At 67.8% G+C, this 12,873-nt stretch overlaps 2 protein-coding genes across 8 annotated transcripts in view; one reads left to right on the top strand and one right to left on the bottom strand.

Moving 5' to 3' along the window:
- Positions 1–2,022, top strand: part of GPX4 (glutathione peroxidase 4) — a 7,241-nt gene extending 5,219 nt beyond the window's left edge. The window contains exons 1-7 of one of the 2 annotated variants that reach the window (XM_046685292.1): positions 64–489; positions 753–847; positions 936–1,080; positions 1,203–1,354; positions 1,451–1,475; positions 1,636–1,695; positions 1,769–2,022. In XM_046685292.1, the coding sequence (XP_046541248.1) occupies positions 274–489; positions 753–847; positions 936–1,080; positions 1,203–1,354; positions 1,451–1,475; positions 1,636–1,695; positions 1,769–1,801 (726 nt within the window). In that variant the 5' untranslated portion in view covers positions 64–273 and the 3' untranslated portion in view covers positions 1,802–2,022. Of the gene's footprint in view, positions 1–63; positions 490–752; positions 848–935; positions 1,081–1,202; positions 1,355–1,450; positions 1,476–1,635; positions 1,696–1,768 lie in introns of those variants that run through there. The other variant, XM_046685293.1, reaches the window with a different exon arrangement.
- Positions 2,023–3,358: 1,336 nt separating this feature from the next.
- Positions 3,359–12,873, bottom strand: part of SBNO2 (strawberry notch homolog 2) — a 54,899-nt gene continuing 45,384 nt past the window's right edge. For 4 of the 6 annotated variants that reach the window (XM_046685287.1, XM_046685285.1, XM_046685286.1 and 1 more), the window contains 18 exons: positions 11,616–11,792; positions 11,252–11,349; positions 10,334–10,416; positions 9,063–9,254; positions 8,395–8,564; positions 7,783–7,914; positions 7,356–7,491; positions 7,158–7,270; positions 6,964–7,035; positions 6,770–6,878; positions 6,462–6,536; positions 6,208–6,351; positions 5,872–5,966; positions 5,700–5,787; positions 5,383–5,514; positions 5,055–5,131; positions 4,605–4,795; positions 3,359–4,522 (listed from right to left, as the gene is read on the bottom strand). In XM_046685287.1, coding sequence (XP_046541243.1) covers positions 3,952–4,522; positions 4,605–4,795; positions 5,055–5,131; positions 5,383–5,514; positions 5,700–5,787; positions 5,872–5,966; positions 6,208–6,351; positions 6,462–6,536; positions 6,770–6,878; positions 6,964–7,035; positions 7,158–7,270; positions 7,356–7,491; positions 7,783–7,914; positions 8,395–8,564; positions 9,063–9,254; positions 10,334–10,416; positions 11,252–11,349; positions 11,616–11,792 — 2,655 coding nt within the window. In that variant the 3' untranslated portion in view covers positions 3,359–3,951. Of the gene's footprint in view, positions 4,523–4,604; positions 4,796–5,054; positions 5,132–5,382; positions 5,515–5,699; positions 5,793–5,871; positions 5,967–6,207; positions 6,352–6,461; positions 6,537–6,769; positions 6,879–6,963; positions 7,036–7,157; positions 7,271–7,355; positions 7,492–7,782; positions 7,915–8,394; positions 8,565–9,062; positions 9,255–10,333; positions 10,417–11,251; positions 11,350–11,615; positions 11,793–12,873 lie in introns of all 6 variants that reach the window. The other 2 variants (XM_046685288.1, XM_046685290.1) reach the window with 1 other exon arrangement.

Below are 12,873 nucleotides of genomic sequence, written 5' to 3'. Positions count from 1 at the left end.
GGGGGCGGGCGGGCGGGGGTCACCGCGGGTCGTGGGCGGGGGCGGGGCCGGGTCAGGGTCGGGACCCCGCGGGGCACCCTCCGCCCTGGGCCGGGCGAGCGGGACTCCGACCGGCTGGAGCCCGGGGTCGCGCGCACGGGCGCCCGCCCCTCCCCGCCGCGCGCCCCGGGGCCTGCGCGATGCGTCACAGACGGCGGTCCGGCGCCCTGGCTACGGCCCTTGTCCCCAGGGCGCGGCCCTCGGCGGGCACAGCGCGGCCGGCGGTAAGTGGGCATGGCCCGCGCAGCCGCCGGGTCCCCGGGTCGCCGCAGGCAGCGGCACCGGTTGCCCGGCAGGCGGCGGCGCCGAGTCCCCCGGAGGAGGCAGGCTCCGGGGTGCCGGCGCAGGAGGGCGCGCCCCCGGCGGCGGAGGGAGCCCTGCCCCGCGAGCCCCGGGCCGATGGAGTTCCCGGCCTCGGAGAGCAGCTGCAGCGCCGACTCCCGGGACCCGGTGCGCGCGGGGTCCCCGCCCCCGCCGGCGGGATGGGCCTCCGCGTCTCCGCTCGGGTGCGCCCCGCGGCGCAGGGGGCCGGGCGCCTTTGAGGAGGAGGATCTCTCCCTTTCTTTGCCCCGAGGCCTGATTTTTCTTCGCGCGGATCCGCTTGGCATCTGTTCTTCTTTTGGGGAGCCGGGCTGGGCGAGCGGGCCGGGTGGCGCGGGGCCCCGTGCGCGCCCCGAGGTCGGCCGGCCGCTCAGCGCGCCCTTGCCTTGCAGTGTGCGTCCCGCGACGACTGGCGCTGTGCGCGCTCCATGCACGAGTTTTCAGCCAAGGACATCGACGGGCACATGGTTAACCTGGACAAGTACCGGTGGGCACCCGCCGGTCTTGGGGGGGAGGCCGGGGGCCTGGGAGGCGGGTGGACCTGACCTCTCCTGACCGCCCCATTGCTCGTCCAGGGGCTTCGTGTGCATCGTCACCAACGTGGCCTCTCAATGAGGCAAAACCGACGTAAACTATACTCAGTTTGTCGATCTGCACGCCCGATACGCTGAGTGCGGTTTACGCATCCTGGCCTTCCCCTGCAACCAGTTCGGGAGGCAGGTGCGTGGCGGGCCCGGGGTCCCTGGGTGTCCCTGGGTGGGGCGTTGGGGGAGAGAGTCCGGGTCCCTCCGTGGACGCGGGGACCCCGTGTCCACTCGCCCCCGCACCCCTGCTCTTCCCAGGAGCCAGGGAGCAACGCGGAAATCAAAGAGTTCGCCGCGGGCTACAACGTGAAATTCGATATGTTCAGCAAGATCTGCGTGAACGGGGACGACGCGCACCCGCTGTGGAAGTGGATGAAGGCCCAGCCCAAGGGACGGGGCATGCTGGGAAAGTGAGTGGGCGGGGGGCGGGGCAGGGTGGGTCTGGGGGGCCCATGGGGGTCCGTACCTGCCATGGGATTTCTCGTGACCTCACGCTTCTCCCGTAGCGCCATCAAGTGGAACTTCACCAAGGTAAGAGGGGCGGGGGGTGGTGTACAGGCCAGGACTGTCCCGCGGCCACCCGGCCTGGCCCAAATGGGGCAGCGGGAGCGGGGCGCCTGGCTTGCCCGGGGCCCTCTTGCAGGGGGTCCCCCGCGGTGGCCTCGCGCCCTGACGCCGCGTCCCCGGGCAGTTCCTCATCGACAAGAACGGCTGCGTGGTGAAGCGCTACGGCCCCATGGATGAGCCCCTGGTAGGTGCCCTTCCGGGGGGCGCGCGGGGGCGGGGCGCGCGGGGAGGCCCCCCTGATGCCTCTCTCCCCGCAGGTCATAGAGAAGGACCTGCCCTGCTACCTCTAGCTCCACAAGGCTGTGTCCCCCCGCCGAGCCCACCGCCCGCGCCCCCCGGAGCCTTCCACCCGGCACCCATGACGGTCGGCCTGAAAACCAGCGCGCTGGTGGGACCGACCCGAGAACCGGCGTGCACCTGCCGGAGGAAGGTCCCGCGGCCTGGCTCGGCTGCGGCTCGGCGCCCCCTCTCCCCCCCAGCTGCCTTGTGGGAATAAAATATACAGATTGGCCTGCTGGCTGCTCCTGCCTCTCTGGAGGAAGGGCGGGGGTGCCTTTTGCCCGGGTCTCTCTTTGCTCAGGGCCTCTGTCTCCTGATCCGTAATATCTTGGAGGCCGTAATCCTCGTGACTGACTGCTGCTCCAGGCTCAGAGACTTAACCCCTTAGGAGGCAGCTGTTTGGGGCCTGCCTGGGGCCTCAGCCTTCCCCCGCGCACAGAGATGGGGAGGTCAGGGAACTGAGGCCTTGTAGCCCTGCCCACGAGGCGCCCGCTGCACCTGGGGCCGGGCGTCGGGCCAGGCTGCTCTGGGCACAGAGCCATGTGGGCAAGGCCTGCTCTGCAGACCAGAGTCACGAGGGGTCGCCCAGCCGGGGCACCCAGGCCTGCCCCTGGGCCTCATCTGGCAGAAGCAGGGGATCTTGTCCACAGCCCCCCCAGGAGAGCCCTGCAGGCCAACACCCCACTTGTGTCCTGGGGGGCCCTGAGGCCATGGGCACAGCCTACCTATCTGTGGGCAGCACAAGGGAGCTAGCTGTCCTGGTGAGGGGGTGGGGGTGGCACAGGTGGAGAGTGGCCGAGTTCCCCAACCTCCACTGCTCCCAGGGGAGGCCGGCAGCAGGGCGTGGGGACCTACGGGGGATGGGGGGGCGCTGGGGAGTCAGAATAGCCAGTCGGAGCGACCAGCCGCCTTTGGCTGCCTCCTTGGCCGCCGCCCCCGTCTGCTTCCGTCGGGGGCAGTGCTCTGCAGAGTCAGGGCCAGAGGCCGCGCCTGCTCCCCCAGGCTTCCAGGAAGGGCCTGGCGCCCACTCCTGCCTTCCAGACCCAGGCCAGCTTGTGGGGCCTCCTGTCCCTGGGCTGCCCCACCTGCCGGCACCACACCGCCTGAAGCCCTGGGAGGACACCCAGGCAGAGCCCGCAGCCCTACACACAGGGCTCCTAGGAGCTGGTCCCGGCCCAGCGGGGTCTCAGGTGTGGCTTGTCTCTCTAGCAGGCTGAAGGTGGTCAGTGTCTGGCCCAAGACAGCATGGGCCTGGCACAGCCAGTCTGGAGGCAGCTGGCCTGCTGTGTGGGTGCCAGGACTACAGTGGACAATGGCTCTGTGGGTTGGGGCCTGTTCCCAGGCTGGCACAGGGAGCGCCGACAGGGAGGTGTGGCTGGGGCCGGAGCAGCCATGGCCTCCTAGGGCTGGACGAGGAGCGGGCCACCTCTGCAGGTGGCAGCCACCCCCTGACCTCACTCCCCAGGGCAGGGCTGCAGCGGGCACCCTCTGAACGGCCCAGCTGGAGGGGACCCAATGGTGGCAACCCCCCCAACACTGTCTCTGCAGCTGTAAAACCAGACATAAAGTAGTGAAAAGGCACATATATTTTAAAAAAGATCTCTTTACATATATACACTTGACATAATTATAAATACAGATAGAAACGGGGGGGCCGCCCGCCCCACCGACTCCGTGGGCAGATTCTGGGGCCTGGGAGAGGCGGCCGGGCAATAATTTAGGGAGCAGAGAGCAGGGATGGGGAATTGCATATATTAACGGGGGTCTGCCCCACGGAGCCCCCCCAGACACGGCGGGGCCCTGAGCACCTGGGGTTTCCTGAGTTTCCAGCTCTTGGGGCACCCAGTTTTGCAGACTTCAGGGGTTCGGGCCTGGTGCCCCCCCAGGCCTGGAGGGCAGCAGGAGAGAGAGGCACAGAGAGGGCGGTCCCCACTCGTAGGCCCCGCCTGGGCCACTGGACCCGAGTCATCCTGAGTGGGACCTGCGCACGCAGCAGCCCCCAAGGCAGGGCCCGGGGGCACCCCGCAGGGCCGGCAGCTTCTTGGGGGTCTGCCCAGGCAGGCACGGCCGGGAAGGCACTGCAGTGAGGCCTCGGGAGGCTGGCGGAGGGCGCCCCCGTCCCCCTTCTCTCAGTAGTCGGCAGGGGCCTGGGCCCTGCTCATCACCCGCCTCGGTGGGGGGAGAAGGCGTCTGTGTAGACGTGGGGCGCTGCACATAAATAGGCTTCTCCGGAAGGGCGCCGGCTGCGCGCGGCCGGGCCTAGGAGTTGGGGAAGTGGGGGCTGAAGTGGATGACGCTCTGCCGCTCGGGGCCCCCGCCGCCCCCCGCCGCCCCCGCGCCGTTGCCCAGCGGGACGGCGGGCTCGGCGGCCTGCACGGAGTTGAGGGAGCGCAGCATGTCCTCCAGCACCTCCTTGAAGTTGATGTCGCAGCCCTGCTGCACGAGCGCCGCGGGGTCGGCCGGGACGTCGGGCGCGCCCAGCAGCAGCCCGCCGGGGGCGCGGTCCGGGGGCGGCGGCGGGAAGGCGAAAGGCGAGGGCGGCGGGAAGGCGGCCGGCGGGCTGAGGGTGAGGTCCAGCACCTCGCCGGGGCCCACGGGCAGCGCGAGCGGGCCCAGCGCGGGCGGCGGCGCGGGGAAGGCCCGGCCCGGCACGCTCTTGCGCTTCACGTCGGCGTCCATCAGCTGCAGCTCCTGCAGGACGCGGCGCACGCAGCCCTCGGGGATCTTGATGCCTGCGGGCGGGGTGGGGGTCAGGGCCTCCGCGGGGCGTCCCCCAGCCCGCCCCGGCCCCCGCCGGCGCGCCCGCCCGCTCACCGACTTGCTTCTTCTTGTCCTTGGTCTTGAGGCGCACGATCTGCAGGTAGCTGCTGCTGGTGACATCGGCCATGACGGCGGCGATGCGGCCCCACACGCGCAGCAGCGCCCCGCACAGCATGTAGTGGTGCCGCAGCCGCAGGCCCTGCACGCAGTCCTTGCCCTCCTGCACCAGCCGGCAGTGCCGGTTCCTGCGCGCGCGGGGGACCGACGGGCACAGACGGGGGTCAGACCGGCCGCGCCCCCCGCGCCCACCTCTGAGATCAAGGCTGCCCTCCTCCTCCTCGGGGATCCCGGGACGCCCCAGATGCCTGCCGGGCCCCCTCGTGCAGCGCGGCCTTGGAGACCATCCCTCGTAGGAGACCATCCCTCGTAGAGCTGCCCAGAGAGCAGGGCAGGGCTCCCCACGCGGTACCCCCAACCCCCGCTCCGTCCAACTGCGACCCTCACCACGCCGTGTGGCTGCAGTGTGTCAGCGAGAAGGTGTAGCTGCTCTCCCAGTGCTCCCTGGCCTCCTCCGCCGTCACCTGGGGACACAGGGCCACCTGAGCCACCAGGACGGGCGGCCCGGCCATGCTTCCCACTGCGCAATCGGGGAAACTGAGGCCCGGAGCGCCCCAGGGCCGCTCATCCTGCACCTGGCGGCGGCACGGAGGGCCGGCCAGGGGGCGGCAGAAGCCCCGCCAGGGAGGGGTCGCGGGGGCAGCTTGAACAGCGGCAGGACACCGTGCAGGAGGCACGGGCCCGCGGGGCCCGCGTCCCGGGGATCGGCCCCTACCCGGCGGAACCTCCGGCGCAGGCTCTCCAAGGTCTCCAGCTGGCTCTGCCGGCCGATGTTGGGTTTGTACACGGTGAAGAGCTTGCCGCGGTTCTGCTCCGCCAGCAGGCAGCTCGGCTTGTTGCCCCGAACCTGCGCGGGGGGCGCGTGAGGCCAAGCGGGGTCCCCCAGTCTCGCCCCGCCCGGCCCTGGCAGCGCCCCCTCTCCCCACACCCCTCCTCTGTCTCCGCCCCGCCCCGCCCCCGCCCCCGCCCCTCCACCATCCCCGCCCCTCCACCATCCCCGCCCCTCCCCAGGGTCCCGCGGGCGCCGCGCACCTTGTAGGAGAGGTAGAAGCCGTCGTTCACGCCCGTGAGCTCCAGCGACCTGGCGTACGCCTCGTCCCACTTCAGCCCGCGGTCCACACTGATCTGCCAAGCACGCGGGCGTTAGGGGCCGGGCCGGGGCGCGGCGTGGGGATGAGGGGCGGGCGGGGCGGGGCCTCCTCACCTTGTAGAAGACCACCTGCCCGTCCTGCGGGTGCCCTGGGGCCAGGAACACCTGCTGGCTCTCCTCGTAGATCTCGTCGATGCCCGGAGCCAGGTCTGGGGGGAGGGTCAGCGGGGCAGGGTGAGCGGTCCGGCCTGGGGTCAGCAGACGCCCCGGGGCAGTGTGGCTCAGCGGGCTCCACCGTTTGCGCTCTGGGGAGCAGTTCTCGGGTGCGCCGGAGCAATGCCCCAGGGAGCGCAGTGGAGGGCTCCCCAGCAGAGCCGGCCCGGCCCCCCGGACGGTGGAGGGGCCCCCCACCAGCAGAGCCCACGTGCACAGCACCGCGAGGGCGCTCACCCAGGATGCCCATGTCGTATTTGCCCTCCTTCTTGTCCACCTCGATGAGATGGTCGAAGGTGTCGGAGAAATACTGGAAGAGCGTGTTCTGCTTGTGCACCTCCAGCCCCAGGATGCGGTTCAGGAACTTGGTGATGGAGCAGTCTGCGGCGGGCAGGGCGGGGCTCAGGCTGTGTGTGTGGGGAGCCCCCCACCGCCCGCCAAGCCTGGGAAATGCGGGGACCCCCACCCGGAGGGGCGGCGCCGGGACTCACCCTTCTCCACGTCCAGGCCGCCGGACCTGGACTCCCGGCCAATGATGCCGACCGACAGCAGGCCCTGCTTCATGTCTGCGGGAAGGGAGGGCCTTACGCGGGGTCCTTGGCCACCAGCCCTTCATCCAGCCCGCTGGGGGCCCCTTGCCACCAGAGTCCCCTCGGGGAGTGTGTGGGACGGGCCTTGGACACAAGTCCAGCCTCCCAGTCCCAGCGCCCCAAACCGCTCCGGCCCAGCTGCCCCGCCCCCTGGAGAGGCCCCACCCCCTGGAGAGCGCCCCTGGTCCCCCAGCTCGCCCCCAGCTCACCGCGGAAGAAGGCGGCGCCCCCTCCAGGGTAGCCCAGGGGCAGGGGCACCTTGTTCTCCGTCTGGCTCAGGATGGTGTTGAGAACACAGCTGAGCGCCCGGGCGCCGTACTGAACGGAGGAGCAAGGGTGGGGTCAGAGGCTGTGCTCCTCCCGGGACCCCTCCCTCCCGGGCCGCCGCCCCTCCCCAAGGTACCTTGTTCTCGAAGTTGTACTTGCTCAGGTCTCGGGACTCGGTGGCTCGGCGGTCCCCGTGGGTCAGAGCCCCCTGCCGCAATGGGGAGGCGGTCACACGCGCCCCAGCTCCTCCCTGTGCCCCGCCCTGCCCCTCTTCAGGGAGCCACCTTCCAGCCCCTGCGCCGACCCCCCAGCCCCTGCCAGGCCCCTCACCAGGCTCTCCAGCCGTTTGGCCACGATGGAGGCAAACCTGCGCTCGCCGGCCAGCTCGGAGATGAGGAAGACGTACTCGGGCGCCGAGACCTGGTTGGACCGGTGGGTGCGGCCTGGAGGCAGAGGGGGCACTCAGGGGCTGTTCAGCCGGTGGGCCGGGCGGCCTAGGGTCAGGGGCAGGCCTTGCCGGGGACTCACCGAACTGCTGGATGGCGCGGTCGGCGCTCCAGGGCAGCTCCAGTGTCATGTGGACACGGCGCCGCTGGTTCTGGACCCGGCGGTCGGCTTGGAGGGAGACGCCAGAGCTGGAGGCCTCCGAGATGATGGCCACGAGCTGGGGGGACACGGGCGGGCCGGGTTGGCGGGGTGGGTGGTCCCCCTGCTGTTCCGTGCCCCTCCTGCCCCATGCGCCCCGGGTCCCCTGCACTCATTTATGGGTGACCCCCCCGGGAGTTTCTGGGCCTGCCTATGGGGGCCCACTGGCATTGGAATAGAGTCTGGACCATGTCAGTCACCCCTGGAGGGGGCGGCGCGCCCAGGCACACGTGCACACGCACACACACGTCGGATGCACACAGACACGGCAGGGGCTGGAGCGGCCCCCCGCCCTCCCTGCGGCCCTCACCTTCTCCCCGCTCATGAAACGCTCCTTCTCCCGGAGGTTCACGTGGTCGATGGACAAGCCCTGCTCCGCCCGCGACTCGAAGGCCACCGTCCCGTCGGGCCTGGACACCACACGGCCCTTCCTGCCGGTCATCTGCAGCCACGGCAGGGGCGAGGGGACAGGCTGTCAGCCAGCCAGTGTGGCCACCCAGGGGCTGGTCCCCGTGTGCCTCAGTTTCCCCGTCTCCCCGCCTGGGACCCGGGGCTCCTGGGGTGGGGGCTGTGGGCTCTGCCCCGCTTCCAGCAGCCCGGGGGGGACCAGCAGGGACTTTCATGATGTCTTAAGTCTCATCATAAACTGGGACCTGGTGCTAAAAGCATGTGAGGTGGCACCAGGGGGACGTCCCAGAGAAGAGTAGAGCAGTTCATGTGGGAGGGGACCAGGAGGGACAGGCCCAGGGCCCGAGGGCACCCAGCACCCAGGGCAGAGGGGGTGTGCAAGGCCCGGGGACCCGGGCGGAGTGGCTCAGGGAGGAGTGTTCTCTGGAGCTGGATGCTGGACCCTGCAGCTGCCCTCCCTCACTGAGCTGGGCAGGGACTTGTGGGGGCCACCAGGGGGCGCCTCCAGGCTCACCTCGGCCACCCGCTCAGGGCCCCCAAGCTGGTCGATGAGCTCATCCAGGGTGTTGACCGGCAGCTGCGGGCCCAGCGCCCGCACCTTGGCCAGCAGGTCCTGCTTTAGCCGCTCGACGTGCTCCAGGACACCGGGGCCGTGCGGGTCCCGCTGCAGGGGGCACAGGGGGCCTGCGGGGCCCGGGGGTCAGGGGGCCGGCCAGGCCGCTTACCCACAGCCCACTCACAGCGGGACTCAGCCCCAGGCCTACGAGGACGAGGGGAGGGGGACAGCCTGGTGCACTGGACGCCCCAGGGGCACTGCAGGCCCCGGTCACTTTGCTTTTCTGGGCTGGTCCCCCCAGGACCAGCTCAGGTGTGGGATGGAGGCACCCCGAGTCTGAGCCCCAACAGAGCGACCTCACAGGCCCCCAGGGACAGTGAGAGGTCCTGACTCCATATGGGCTGGGGAGGGGGGTGGACAGACAGATGCTGGGGGAGGAGCAGCACAGAGGAAGCTGCAGGGCTGGTGAGGGAAGGAGGCTCCGCAGGGGGTCCGGAACATTCTCTCTCGCCCAGACTGCTGGCATGCACCGGTTCTGCCTTGGGGCAGCCGCGGGCTTGGTTTCCCCTCCCCAAGCCTCAGTTTCCCCATGTGTGAGGTGGGGAGCGCCCAGGTGAGGGCCTCACCGCGGTCATCAGCCGGGAGCCCAATGGCGTCCACAATGACCACATCGTCGTCCACCAGGGACTCAGGGGAGGAGTGGAAGTCGCTGTCCAGGCCGGCGTCCGATTCCGTGCTGCTGTCGTCGCTGATGCGGATCACGCCGGTCACCTCGCACGCCAGCCGGGGCGCCTTGGCCCCGCGGCCCCGTGGCCGCCCTGCGGGGAGGAGCTGGGTCATCGCGGGCCTGCTCCTTGTTCAGGGCCTGGCCCGGGCCGGCTCACGGTGAAGCCCCGAGCTCTCGCCGGTCTCCTGCGTCCTGCTGTCGGCCTGGGGCAGTTTCACTGTCCCTGCTGACTTCCTGACACGGTGACGTGGCCTCGGGTGGCGCCTGTGAAGGCTGCGTGCCTGACCTCACGAGGCAGCCCAGGGTGGGTCGGCCCGAGGTGTTTCCCGGCGCCGGGGGGACGGGGGTCTAGGCGCCTTCGGTAACCCTGCTGCGTCCAGGATGCCATGAAGGCTGGTCTGGGAGGTGGAAGGGGTGGCACTGGGCGGTTGGGCTGGCTCTGCGCCCAGGCCTGGCTGTGTGACCTCAGCGAGGGGCCTGGCCTCTCTGAGCCTCACTTCCCACCATGAGCAGACGCTCAGCCTTCGCCTGGAAGAACAGCGGCCACCAAGCCAGCAGGTGCGAGGGGGGCCATTTCCTCATTCCGGGACGCTTTTGAAGGACCCCGAGCGCGAGGCTGTGCGGCAGGATCCCGAGGCCCCGCCCTCTGGGGGTGAGGCTGGAGGCCCCAGGCGGGTGTGTGGTCGCGTGGGGGTGAGCTAGCTGCACCTGTCCCACAGCACCGGGTTTTTTCTAACTCGGCAACAGTGGAAGGCTCTCTGGGCCCTGCTGGGACCTGCGTCCCAGGGGCGGGCAGTGTGAACGGGAGGCAACTGCCTTCGGGTTTCTCTTCTGGGAACCTGTGCTCCCACCTGCCCGCCCTCTGCACCTGGCAGACCCTGGATGCCCCGCCCCCAAGCCAACAGTGGTTTTGCTCTTCATTTGCAGGGGGCGCTGGGAGAGGGGGACCCGGCCCCCTGGGGCTGCCCTGGAGGGGATGGTGGGGGTCAGGGGTCAGGCCGGCTTAGGGACAGCATCCCACATGGCTCAGCAGTGAGCAGCAGCAGGAGTGACCGGCTGACCCAAGGAGGACGCTCAAAAAGGAGAGACCAGAGGGAGGTAGCAGGAGGGAGCAAGGATGAGCAGGAGGCCCAGGAGGGCCACAAGCTGGAGAGTGGGGCGCGTGCTTACGTTTTCTCTTGCCGCCAGCTCCTCTCTCTCGCTTCCTTTTGGTGGAAGGAAAGTGCTTCTGGATCAGAGACAGGAAGACGCCTCTGAAAGTGAGAACAGAACTTGTTCACCATGAGCACAGGTCCTGCTGTCCAGCCAGGAGACCCACGGCCCATAATGTCCTGTGCACGGTTTGTTCTGGGCAGCAGCCAGCACCAGGGGCCCTGTGGGCGGGTCCGAGGGAGGGGCTGGGCCTGGGTGGGAGGGGACGGAGCTGTGAGGACAGCGGGGTGGGGTCCCGAACCCAATGCAGCGGGCGTGCAGCTGCAGGGGGCGCAGCTTAGCTGTGATGGCCTGAGCTGGGGCCGGGGCGATGGGGCTCCCACCACCGTCAGAGGGCCCTCGGCTCTGCCTCTGAGGGGTGAGGGGGCAGCCACAGCGGGCGCTCCCAGGGTCAGGGCAGCGGAGTGGGTTGGAGGAGGTGCCAGGGCTTCCTGGACAAGGGAGGGAAGCCAGGCGGGGGGAGGGGCGGGCTGGGGCACCTTCCCAGCCCTGGGGAGAGAGGCCAAGGGCGTCAGAGACCCTGCAGGCCTGTCCCTAAAACCAGTGCAGTCCTCCTTGAAACAGCACTGTCCCCACGTCGGGGGTGGGGGGTGCACCCACAACCCTTGTTCTGAAATCTCGGGACTCTCCGAGCCCTGGGGTCGCCCTGGTTAACTTTTCTGGCTCAGGAGCTGGGCCTGAGGTCACTAAGGGTGGGGCTGGCATCTGAGCAGGCACGCGGGGCTCCTGCCGGCCAGCCCACCCTGAGGCCACCTCCCGGGGCTGGGGATTCTCGGTCGGCCCCCAGGGAGGCCCAGCGAGTGGGGCGCCTGTTGGGACCACACAGTGAGGGGGTCCCGGGCCTGCCCGCCACCCTGCCCCATGGGCAGCACTCACTCGGCAGCTGAGACGAAGCAGTCGAGCTGCCCGTCCTTCTCGTCCAGCACCTCCCGGGTCCGTGCCTCGCCCGTGGACTGCAGCCCGATGACCACACACTGTGGGGGAGCAGGGCGGGGTGAGCTGGGCTCCGGGACCCCCCACCGGTCCTGAAGCGTGACCCAGAGGGGCCCACAAGGGAGCCCCAGGCCCCCTGCAGCAGGAAACCCGCAGTCTGCGCCTCGTCCCTCCCCTTGTGCCCTGCTGGCTGCAGGCCCCCAGCACGCCCAGATCCGCCCGGATCCGCAGGGCAGCCAACAGCGACCTCAGGCCCCTGGACCCTCTTGCTCTTCTCTGCCCCACAGGCCCGTCCCCCCCAGCTCACCTTGTCCCGGGCCAGCTCCTCCCGGGCCAGCTCCACCAGCCGGTGCACCTTGGCGGCCACGCACAGGTACTTGAAGAAGCGCTGGTGGGCCGACCAGAACTGACCCCACAGGGACTTGCGTGACTCCAGGCCGATGCAGTCGGCTGCCTGCTGGAACACGCCCAGCGCCTCGGCCCACTGCAACGACAGGCCCGCTGAGCTCACTGCCGCCCGCCACCTGGGCCCACCCCGCTGGGATTTGGGGCCGGGACATGGGGGTCTAAGCAGAGCAACACAGAAGTGCTGCCAATAACCAGAGTCAGAAGTATTCAAAAAAGAAAAAAAGTCCCAGACAAGGACAACACAAAGAAGGAGAACTACAGGCCAATAAGGGTGATGAACAGCGATGTGAAAATCCTCAACAGAATATTGGCAAATTGAACACAGAAATACGTTAAAAGGATTAAAATACACCGTGAGCAAGCGGGATTTATTCCAGAGGTGCAGGGATGGTTCAGCATCCACAAATCAATCAACGTGACACACCACATCAACAGAATGAGGAATAAAACCCACGTGATCATCTCAAGAGATGCAGAGAAAGCATTTGACAAGATCCAACAGCCATTTATGATAAAAACTTCTAGCAAAATGGGGACAGAAGGAAAGTACCTCAACATAATAAAGGCCATATATGACAAACCCACAGCCAACATCACACTCAGTGGGGAAAAACTGAGCACCGTCCCCTTGAGAAGAGGAACGAGACAAGGGTGCCCACTCTCACCACTCTTATTCAACGCAGTACTGGAGGTTTTGGCCAGAGAAAGGAATAAAAGGAATCCAGATAGGAAGAGAAGAAGTGAAACTCTCGCTGGTTGCAGACGACATGATCTTATATACAGAAAACCCCAAAGAATCCATCAGAAAACTATTAGAAATAATCAACGACAGTAAAGTTGCAGGATACAAAGTCGACTTCCAAAAATCAGTTGGTTTTCTGTACTCTAATAACAAACTAACAGAAAGAGAACTCAAGAATACAATCCCACTTACAATCACAACAAAAAGAATAAAATATTTAGAAGTAAATCTAACCCAAGAGGTGAAGGACCTATACACTGAAAGCTATAAGACATTATTGAAAAAATCGATAACGACATAAAGAGATGGAAAGATGTTCCATGCACATGGATCGGAAGAATAAACATAGTTAAAATGTCCACACTACCCAAAGCAATCTACAGATTCAACAGAATCCCAATCAGAATCCCAATGA

Source organism: Equus quagga, chromosome 14 (genome assembly GCF_021613505.1).
Source record: "Equus quagga isolate Etosha38 chromosome 14, UCLA_HA_Equagga_1.0, whole genome shotgun sequence".
NCBI lineage: Eukaryota > Metazoa > Chordata > Mammalia > Perissodactyla > Equidae > Equus > Equus quagga.
Note: the sequence above shows the minus strand (reverse complement) of the source record. Positions and strands in the feature narration are given on the sequence as shown.